General features: G+C 28.2%; 1 protein-coding gene across 1 annotated transcript in view; it reads right to left on the bottom strand.

Annotated features, from left to right (window-relative positions):
- Pde9 (phosphodiesterase 9) overlaps positions 1-12,280 on the bottom strand; it is a 503,564-nt gene that overhangs the window by 32,015 nt on the left and 459,269 nt on the right. The window contains exons 10-11 of the mRNA XM_075357846.1: positions 7,366-7,603; positions 2,135-2,257 (exon numbers count right to left, since the gene is read on the bottom strand). Of these exons, the coding sequence (XP_075213961.1) occupies positions 2,135-2,257; positions 7,366-7,603 (361 nt within the window). The remainder of the gene's footprint in view (positions 1-2,134; positions 2,258-7,365; positions 7,604-12,280) is intronic.

Here is a 12,280-nt window from a genome sequence, read left to right as displayed (position 1 = left end):
TTGTATTTGCACCTGTAAAGTTTCTAATAAGTTTTATAAAACAACTCATGAATGAATAAATTTAGATATTTACAATTTTAAAATAAGCCGTTATTCAACTTTTCATGATTTATCACTGATAAGGCTGTGCAGTTTAAACTTTTGTTGAATGGAGAATATTATAAATTATATAATCACGTATAAACTACTTGCATGTAGATTTACAACATTTCTGCACAAAAATTCAATAAAGCTGCTGTAAAATATTTTTCCATTTGCTAGATTTAATACTTCAAAAAGTGAAATGCTAGCTAAAGTTAACAAAACAAAGATGTCATTTGTAAGACTGAATATCATTTCTACTTTACTATGATTGACCTGCAATTCACTTGGCTAGTGAAGAAGACATTTGAAAACCAATTCACTGCTTATTTTCCTAATAAAGATGATATTTGTTATTCTTGGTAATGGCTGTACCCAATTTTGGGAGTGACCAGCATCTTTTATCAGATTTCCTACAACCATTACTCGGGTAGCCATCTAACACAATAATCTAACCTGACAATGTGTATGATAATGGAAAAGCTAATAAATATATATTTTATTTATAGTAGTACAAAGTTATATGTCACACAGACAACATTATGAGTTGGTCAGTAAACACAATTAATTGCCTCAGAATTTATCTGAAAGGCACAAGGAAGCCGGGATTGAACCTTTATCTCAGCAGCATCTCAAGGTACAGAAATAATAAACAGTAAAGAGAAGTGATTACAGTTTATGTATAAAAAAAATTTAATGTTATAATGTTAATTGATTGTTATTTGAAATGGAAAGGTACTACAAAATAACAATTCTGAAAGCTTTAAAAATGTAAATGAATACTATTTAACAAGGTAGCAAAAAATATCAGATTTATTTAATTAGTATTATTTAGAAACTTATATTGACAAATACTGTTTTAAATCTTCTGAAATCTTTTCATTAATTTTAAAATCAATTGATCAGGACATCTTTCATTAAAAATGATAACAGTTTAGTTTATTATAAATGGCAATGGAAGCATATTAAGATCCTTGGTTTTAAACTAAAATATTAATAGCAAGCTATACAACCAAAATACTTTTGTTGTGCAGTTTGAGATAAGTAAGTATTGTTTATTTTCTATAATTCAGGAATAATGGCTAAAATTTTTGTAACAGACAAAGGTAACCACATATAAATAACCTGCCGGGTTAGTCTAATGGTTAAATTCATTATCACAAAATCAGCTGATTTTCAAAGTTGAGAGTTCTAAGGTTAGAGTCCTTGTAAAGGCAATTGCTTTTATATGGATGGATTTGAATACTAGATTGTGGATACCGGTGTTCTATGGTGGTTGGGTTTCAATTAACCACACAGCTCAGGAGTGGTCGGCCTGAGTCTGTTCAAAACTATACATTTACTGGTATTTTTTCAATTACATGCCCAACTGCACACAGATGCCTTGGATCTCTGCAGAGTACTGCTGACATCATGTCACTGTACTGTTACTCTGTAACCTGGTATACATAAGTAAATAATAAATAAATACAAAAATATTAGTAAAAATGATTGGTTTACTGTCAAATAGATTTACCAAATACCCTATCCTTACCTGTAGAAGCAAACAAGTAATTTCTTTTAACATATTTTATTCTGAGATTGCATTGCCTCGTAAGTCTGTTACTCTAAATAAACTTCAACAGTTGGCCTCATCCATCAACAGGCTGATCATTCAGTAAAAAGTGCTGTTAATTAAATTTGTAGTAAATTTACAGTCAATTAAGCTCAAATAAAAGTCAATTACAAATAATGCTTTTCATAGACTCACCCAGTGGGTGAGGAAAAAATCCCTTTGAAAAGTCTAAATGAATAAAAACAGATTTTTAGAAATTAATAAAAAAAATTCTGGAAAAAATTATTTGTCAACATACATCAAACTGGTATCATTAATGTGTAAAAATTACATTACATGTTAGAAAGGATTTAGTTAATCAGGAAAATTTTCATTTGCACAATTCTTTGTTAGGGAAGCCATTTAACATACAAACACATAACATGAAACAATTTCATTTCTAATAAAATAATAGTAAATTAAAAAAAAAAAACAAGTTTAACATTGCTAAATTAATACCTGATAAATGTTATTATAACCCGGATGATCTAAATCATGGCAGATGCATGAAGTAATCAATATCAATGTTTCAAGATCACCAATTCGACTAGGAAGGTTTACACGCCATGACATTGCATACATCTATAAAAAAAAATTATATTATCAAAAACATAGATTATACAAATAACCAATTTTTGTAGAATAGAAAAAATGTAAAATTCATCAATCTACAATAGAAATAGATTCACTAAACCCAGAATAGAATTCTCCTCCCTCATTAAATATCACAAGAAAGTCACAAAAATTATATTCTAGCCTGCATATACAAGGAAAATGATATTGAGGAAATGTGAATTATGAAAGAGAAAATGTGATTACTGGCAGGAAAATTATAGACAAATAACTTATATTCCACAAGGCTTGTGTATGGCTAACAAATTATTCAAACATTTACCAAAATATTTGACTATTCCACATTTCTATTAAAATCTTACTATTTTTAATTTATTCCTCCCAGAATCAAAAAAATCATTTATTTTTACAATGTAATCCATAAACAGATAATGTGAGAAAACAAAATTGTAGAAGCTGAACAACAAATTCTCAGTAATAGTCAATGGATTCATATTTTCCAAATTTTATTTAACAAAGGTTTTATGACAAATTTTTCAACAAATAGAAAATGCTTATAAAACTCTCCACGGATATTAGTTAACAAATGACTACATACAAATTAACAAAAAAAATTAACAGCATATTTTGTGTTTCTTTTTATACTGTTTTTTACCAATCTTATCAATTTTTTCCCGGTTTATTTTCAGTTAATAATGTATATAATAGGGTAGAAATAATTTGTTTAGTGTCTACAGTCCATATTTTTGTGTTTTTAACACAGGTAGAAACCTCTATACAATCACACAGGTAGTCCACTCCTATAATAATCCTTCTTTTCATACAACCAAATTTATCTTTATTACACTTTTTTCTATTGGATGTTTTTTTAATATAAACTATAAAATAATTTAATTTAAACTGTACTCATAAAAACTTTTTTAGATTGAAGAATTTAAAACAGGTTCAAAAGATTTGATAATATTATTTCAGTCTTCAGTCAAAATTATTATTTGCAAACAAATAATATTTCAAAACTCAGGGCTTAAAAAAATTAAATTAAAAAAGAAACAAATCAAAATGTGTATTTTTTTTTAATTTTGAAAAACTTAAAGAAAAAAAAACAGAAAGGATAATGAAAAAATGAAAATAGTTCTACAAATAAAGCTGTTATTAATATAATATTTTTTTTTTTAAGTAACAATATTATAATTACAACTGATTACTCAGTAATTCTATTGCTTCATGATTTTGCCACATAAGCTTGAAGTTTGTGTGTGGGATATGGAAAGGGAATTTTGTAGCATGTGAAAAATTCTATTATTGACTGGAATTTGAACCTGGGACCTCCAGATAAAAGGTTGAGACACTACCACCCTGTCATGGACATCAGTGGAGTTTTTTATTTTCTAGTAATAATAGTTATACAAAAATTTTACAAAGCAAGTAATACTCTGTGAAACGAAAACGAAAATGGACCTTGATGAACTTATTTCAGTTAATATCAACAGCTTACATATATGGCAGGGCTTAAGTAAAGTGGTGGGTTGACTTAAAAAAAATCACAACATGAAAATAAGCACATTGAGTAAAACCTAATTTAAAAAGGATGTATTATCAGAAATAGAAAAAAATTTACTCTCTAAAATTGTTAGAAAATAATTACACCAGTATTATGGTTGAACAATACATTTGATCTGTATGTAGTTATTTTTCCTACATTGTATATGCCAAATATAGTGTATTAATTTTAATTATTCAATTATATTGAATTTTGGCCTTAATATGGTATGTTTGAAATTTACATGTTACAGTTAATAAGAAATTTTTTGTGTGTAAACAAGAAATCACTAAAATTTCCAGAACCAACTATAACCAAAGTAGAAATCATAAGTTGAAAACCTACTATATAGTAATTCACAAAATGTCTTTTTACCCACACAAAATAATAATGTTTTTACTCATTACATCATTAACATCCAAACTCATGTCATTCAACAGCAAGAATGAAGTCATCAACACAATCAGATTTCTAAGACTTACAAATAACTACTCACCCAAATCTATAGACATCATAACTTCATTTATAGACATTAAACACATAATAAAATAGAAGACAGAAAACTAGTGATTGAAAACACATAATGATTGAAAACACATAATTTTGTAACCAAAAATCATACTACAGAATAATCGACATTTCAGAAAACAAGATCCTAAACCACAAATACAAAAGATCATTTGAGATATTAACAAAACACACACTGATAAACACACCAACCCAGGAGTGATTACATACTACGAGAATGATCAAACTACAGAAACAGCATTAATAACATTACATTGTTATAACCAATTGAAAACACATTTAACTATAAACACAGTGAACAGGTTATCCTTTCCACAAAGAAAGGATAAAGAAATGAACTGTCAAATCATAGATTTCAGTACATATAAATAATGTAGAACAATATTTAGTAAATAAAAATTCATAACCAGTTCATGCATTTATATTAACAAGTGCTCCTTTTGCTAAAAATGTTATTTATAAAAAATAATAACTACTATTGTCAAACCAGACAAAGAAATATTTTCATGCCACATAAAATCAAATGTCAGTACACAAGAATGTTATAATATTTCTATGCCATATTAAAAATTGCAGCAACTTTCAAAAACATCTTTAATTAATTAATTTAATATTAAAATTCTGAAAAGTAAAAATAATATTAATAGAACAATTATTAAAGTAGAATTAGTATTTTTAAATAAAAATAATTAATTAAACTTGAATTTTCTTTGTCTTTATCTGATATAACTTAAATAATATGTTTTCAAATATCTTTCAATTAGTGCGTCCTAATTATTATTTTAAATCTGTGTTAATTTTATTTACTACTCATAATAATTTAAAATAAATTATGTTGTTTCATATAATTATTATTTTTAAGTATTTGCAGATTATATATTTTCTTTTTTGTATTTTATAATTACTTATTATGATTTAAGAATTCTGTATTTTATACTTCTGTGTTCAAGGATTTCCACTGATTTTTTACCCTTCAAGGCATATCTGGGGCAATTATTATTTTAATCCATGGAGTAGTACATTTATCTATTCCTAATATTATCTATGTAATATATAATTATATACTGATTCTGAATAAAATATTTATTTCTTTATTTGCCAGAGTAAACCAACATTTATAGAAGACACATTTCTGAAGCCGAGTAGTACGTTGAACGGTTCAGACAATCTTTCGATACATAACATACAATGTACCAGATGGAGCGACCACCCCCTCCGAGACTGAAATCGAGAAAGGGATTTTTGAACTCTACATCTATCAAGCCCCCTCCGTAGTTCCCAAAAAGGGCTCCAACACCTCCAGGTCATGACCTGGACTGGCAAACGTGGGTGACTTTAAACCGGCTTCGAACTGAGGTTGCACCAACCAGAGTTAACCGCGCTAGATGGCGTCAAATAGAGCCTAACGACCTGAACTGTGAGTGCGGTGAGATTCAGGACTCTGAACATCTCCTAAAATGCACCCTCTGCCCAACCAAATGCACACTAGAAGATCTGTGGCAAGGAAATGCTTCTGGTGTTTCGGTGGCACAATACTGGTCGCAAAGGTTTTAATGTCTCATCGCTCGGACACGAAAAAGTAAAGTAAGTATAGAAGACACATTTATTCCAAACAGCATTGGATTAATATGTACAAGCATAACTATTGATGATGTATGAAGTTGCTTTTAATCTGCTAAAACAGAAATGCAGATTAGTACTTGCCTGTCTGACTAATTAAATCCTCTCTAATGTTCAATTTTATTCTCTAGTAACAACAGACTTCTCCTAATTAAAGCTATACTATTCAGTTAGTATAATGAGAAATTCATTGTATAGTGTGGGAAAATGCCACACCTAACTGAGATATGACCTCAGAACTTTCAAAAGGAAAGACAGACACCATTTCTCTGCCATGGAAGTTTGTAGAGTGGTACAAATTTAATTAATAATTTACAAATCATGCAGCACATGAGTTGTGTTTTTGAAGGATCATAAAAATTTAGAAATTTTTTATTATTATTTAGGCTAACAATTATGATTATAAAACAATCAATATTTAAGTCAATGGAAAAACTTACCTTTCATAAAATAAAAATTCAATCAAATAAACCACATAATTAAAAAAACAAAAATGAGTAGGAGAGCATTTTTTAATTATTGTAAAAGTCAAATTATGATAACTAATCATATCACAGAATGTTAATCTAAGTAAAAGAAAAGAATTATTTTACGTTACATGATAAATACAGATAACAATAAAAGATTGATCAAATATAACATAGTAAACAGATGTCATATTAATGATACTGAACTCTGTGATCATTTAATGTGCCCAGAATAAAATTATAAGATATTGCAATTAGTTTTTTGCAAGAACTATTAACTGCCATGGTCATTAGTTACAGGTTAATTCTAACCGTCTTTAGTGAAACTACACCCAACGCTGTTTAATTTCAGTGATTTGATAAAACAACAAATTGAATGTTGTTTAGGTCATTGTCATTACCTTCTTCACACCCTTCAGTTTCCAGGATATTACTCTGAGAGATGTTCTATGTGTTACAAGAGATACAGTTTGATAAAGTAAATTACAAAAAGAAAAAATTGTTATAAGCTTTAATACATCTTAATAAAGAAATTTCCTGTTTTCTAATCTCCATTAACATTTTTTTTTTTCAGAATATGCTAGTATATAAACACTGATTATTTTTCAAATAATATTTTTACACAAAGGGAAATTTTTCAATGAAACTCTGATTAGAAAATGGATGATTGATTTTATTTTGTACCAATATTTTTGTGTTAATGAGACAATTAAAATTACAAAAAATTATAAGTGGCTCCCTCCTAAGGGCAACAAGTCATTCTACATAAAAAAAAAAAAAATACTAATGGAATTGAGCATTTCTTAATATTCTATTAGTTTCAGGACATAAGTTTTAAAGATTTTGTGGTAAGAAAGTAAGGGAAACAAATTTGGAAAAGCTTTATTTAGGAGAATCCTTGAAGTTCTGGACTTGAGTGAGGATTTTATACTAACCTAATAAAGATGAATGATGAAAATTACCATTTGTGCTACGCAGAAACAATGCCTAAAATTGTGAAAAGGTACTTCGTTGTAATTTTTATACACTTGGAACAAGAAATTGCGCAGTGTAGTCATGTCAATGTCAAACTTTGATGGAAGATCAAAATCAAGAAACATAAACTGTAACAGTAACAGTATCTCATGATCTTCCCAATCTGAACAATCAAATGATGGCAGTCTGAGACACTGTCGCACCTCTTCACTTATTGACTCCTCACTGCAAAAATAAAAATTCAAGAGATTAACAGCTAACTGTCATGTAACTTATTCACTAAGAGACAATTACACTAAAAAATCATTATGCTAAAAGTGAAAATAGTGATGCAGCTAGTTCTATCAATCAAATCATCTCATAACAGTACTGGACTGGGCCACCCTGCTAATGGTATCACCAAAGACCCTGCAAGTATAATATTCAAAAATATATTTTTAGAGGTACTTTTGTCTTTTATTTATTAGTATGAAAATCAAGAGTGCTGCAGTAAATAATTAACATTAAATACTGAGTTATGAGTGTATAAGATAGTAGACATTTAAATAAATGGAACTAATTTCAAAATGCTAAGTATTAAGATACTTGGAAAGCTCATACCTAACATCAAGAAAATATTTCTTTTTTATATAAACCCTTTCTCCTCCACCAGTAACTGGTATAGTTTTCCCACTCTGCATTCTCATAATTAAATTTTGAAAATTTATTCAGCCCACCAAGGTATTCTCAGTAGTTGTCTAGGGCATTATTCTTAAACTATGTGATATTTATCATTCACTCTACTATAAACTTTTATTCAATGTGTAATGATTACTTTTACTAATATTTATAGCCACTGTAATTTATTATATGAGTACTTATTGATCGTAGTGAATTTCATTCTTTAATAATTAATTATTTCTGTCATAATTCATTTTGTATTAGTCAAGAAGCACTTTGAATTTTTCTTCTTGAAGGGTTGCTAATCCCTGTCATTTTCATCCATTCTTTTTAGTTCTATTGATTTTTAATCTTATATTATTTTAAACAAAAAATTAACCTGCCTGTGAGCAAAGACTCTACTTCTATTAAACTACTTTGTTTATTACTTATCCCTGGAAGAAGACTGCATTTTGCAAAAGAATAATTTAAGTGTAGCAAAGTCAAATTTTTATTAATAGGAGCTAGAGGCCAGGGGATTGTTTTAGTAGAAGAACAATTTAAATAGTAATTATGTGCTTCAACTTTTGGTTGACTGAATGCGAGTAGTGAGTCTGAAAGAGAAGGGGTCTTAAACCTTTTCAAATTAATGATTTTTGTTACTTCCAGAATTATGATAGTTTATTTTTAAGAATATCGAAGTAGTACAACATTTAATTCTTAATTATTTTTTTTACTTTCTGCAGCTAGGGACCTTTCTTTTTTCTTTCTTTTTCCTGTTTAGCCTCCGGTAACTACCGTTTAGATAATTCTTCAGAGGATGAATGAGGATGATATGTATGAGTGTAAAAGAAGTGTAGTCTTGTACATTCTCAGTTCGACCATTCCTGAGGAGATGTGTGGTTAATTGAAACCCAACCACCAAAGAACACCGGTATCCACGATCTAGTATTCAAATCCATGTAAAAATATCTGGCTTTACGAGGACTTGAACGCTGTAACTCTCGACTTCCAAATCAGCTGATTTGGGAAGATGCGTTAACCACTAGACCAACCCGGTGGGTTAGTAGCTAGGGACCTGGAAGACAAGTGATTCTGTGATACTATATATTTTAAATAGTTCTGACAATATAACACCATCTGAAAAAGTACTGTTGGAACAACTCAATTTTACATTTTCTTCTTTGTTACTTGAGGAGTGTCAAGAGAGACAATGAAAGTTAACAACCTTTACATATAAAAAAATTATAACTTTCCTGAATCTATAGAATCAGGTCACAGCGTTTGAAAATACTTGATAAATAGCTTACTCGCCAAAAAATTGTTAACTAATTTATTATTCTCTCAAGCATTGTAGTCTTGCACAAATTTATTAATTCAATTAATTAGAATTTGGTTTATTATAATTCTGGTTGCCAACATTCTTAATTTTTTAATTATGGCCTGTGTTTTTATTTTACATTTTATTAATTCAGTGCATAAACATTTATTTGTTTGTTGATTAATGAGGCCAGTAAAATTATCTTCAATTTTCATTTTATTAAACAATAATAATCATAATGTATTGGTAACTTCACCACCACCATATTGATTTAAGAAAAGCTAATTTCTGGACATATAATACTTTAAAAATTTGTGATATTTGTTTTTATTCATTATAAAATCAAAATAATAACATATATATAATTAAGATAGAAGAAAAAAACATTATACAGTATTTATTTAGGAATTACGTTGAACAAACACATATTTTCGTAAGTTGTTTGTTGTTTGGTTATACAGATATAAAGACTGCAAAAACATTTTACTTCAATTGTTTCCATGAACTCAAAGTATATTTGTTGTTTTAAGCCAGACTCTGGAAAATAATCATTACAACACAACCCACTATTCCAATTAATTAGTTTATTCTATTCTTTTTTTTCTAGTCAATTCACTAATCAGTTATCACCACTAATAATGATGTGCCTGTGTTTAACTTCACTTATTTCATCAATTAATAAATAAAACTGCACATAACCGGATAGTAGGAAACAGATTTTTATTTATGATAAAATAGCTATAAAATAGATTATCACAAAATAGCAAGCTTTACTTTACATTACCTCCACAAACTTTTAAGAACTCTTCATAATTTAACATATAAAAATTATTCAGCTTAAATCTAGCTAAAATAGCAATATAAAAAACAGCTTTCAAGATTTCTGCAAAAACTTCAGTAATGTAAGAAAAACAACAAAATCCGATAACAATATATCTTTCTGTGTAAAATAATTATAATAACTGGTAAGCAATATTTATACACCTTACATCAATGGTAAAAATTTAATGGCTGTCATTATTTTTTGAAATGAAAAATTAATGACCTGAGGCAAAATTTGTAAAGTTTTTTATAAAGAGTTTATTTCACAAAAAAATTATCCCTTTTAATCAGAAATGGAATTTGTGAGATTGCTGCACAGAATCATAATCAACTCTCTGAACTTGAGTTAAGCGCATTAACTAAATTATCTAAGAATAAAATCAACCAGAAATTACTTACAATGAGGAAAAAGACTGTATAAATTAAGGTTTTTTTTTTTTGCTAATTTGAGATGAAAAATTTCTGAACAAAAAGTTATATTATCTCTATAGACTGTTTGAAGGTATTTATCATGAAACTGCTTAGTGAACTATTTTGGCTAAATGTTATATAATCTGATGCTATTCTGATATTCAAAGTATTCTCTAATGAAAAAGTAAAAAAAAATTAGTTTAAAAACTTCGGATTAAAATACAATACATGTTTCTAAATGCCAAAGAGCTTTCCTCTTCATACTAGTTTGTTACATAATTTCTGTACATTCACTTTCTTATTTTTATCAAGATTCAAATTTTTCATTTTCATATTTCTTGCAAATGGATTTTTTCACATGAACGGTGTTTTTTTTTTTAGACTTATCCATATTTTACGTAAAAGTACACTTAATAAATATAAAATTAAATAAATATTTTTATCTCATTGGCATAAAAGAGATGGGCAATTAATTTTAATTTTCAGCTGACTTCAGAAAGCTAACATTTAATGAAAAATTAAAGTGTTTTTTACTTTACAACAAGTTTTTGAGAGCTTATGGATATCTTTTTTTAATAAAATTAAGAATAGACTTCAAAAGGTTAAAAAATGACACACCTAAAAACAGAAATTTAATAAAAATCTTTAATGTTTATCAAACTCAAACCTTTTCTCTAAATTTGACTTTCAATTTAGAAAATAAGGTGTTTAGGTGACAAATAGTTTTTAGCTATAATTAAAATGGTAAGAGATAAATCTGAATACAAAACTATTTATTTTCAGAGAATGCAAAGTATTATCATGCGAATTTTTAAATACATTTTGTAATAGTTTAGGATAGTATTCCATAGCATTGGAAATGTTTAGACCTTTTACTGATCTATCAAAATGATACCAAACATTTATTATTATTTAAAAAAAATAAATATATAGGTAATAAAATAAGTAAAATTGTAAGCATAAATATAAGTTTCAATTTAATTCACTGTGGGAAGTGTTAAATTCTGGAAAAGTTTAACAATACAAATGCCAATTTTTCTTCAGTTTTATTCATTTAACTTATTTCTTATGATTGCCAAGAATTAAAATAATGCATTAGCCATTCTTAAATTTAGTCTTCATTATTTTCCCCACAAATACAAACTTTATTTATCATGAATAATAGTTGAAGAAAAAATTTCAAGTAGTAAAAGGACACCTCTAATATTTTACTAAATGCATATAAGACCACTTCCAGTGGTAATCTATAATCATTGCACCTTTTTTTTTTTTTTGACTTTTAGATGACCTTTTAACTAAGTCAAAAGGATACAATCAGTGTAAGGACTTCAAGAAGAATGGTATTGAGATGACTGATTTTTCATTCAAAGAACAATGCTGAAATATTATTTATTGCACCCCCAAGTAACAGGGAAAGTCAGCATAACCCTATTTAAAACTGCAGCCAAACAATGAATTTCTGAGAAAGTAATCAAAGAATAGAGAATCTAACCCTCACAAGCCTCCTCTATGAATCACGAGACCTTGCCGTTGGTGAGGGGGCTTGAGTGATCAGGGATACAGAGTAGCTGGATCGAAGGTGCAACCATATCAGAGAGGTATCTGTTGAGAGCCAGACTAAGGAATGATTCCTGAAAGAGGGCAGCAGCTTTTTCAGTAGTTGTTAGGGGCGTGAGTCAGAATGACTCAAACGGCCATATCAACATCAC

The sequence above is a fragment of the Lycorma delicatula genome, chromosome 2 (genome assembly GCF_047948215.1).
Source record: "Lycorma delicatula isolate Av1 chromosome 2, ASM4794821v1, whole genome shotgun sequence".
Taxonomy (NCBI): Eukaryota; Metazoa; Arthropoda; class Insecta; order Hemiptera; family Fulgoridae; genus Lycorma; species Lycorma delicatula.
The sequence above is the reverse complement of the archived record's forward strand: the minus strand, read 5'-3'. Positions and strand labels throughout refer to the sequence as shown.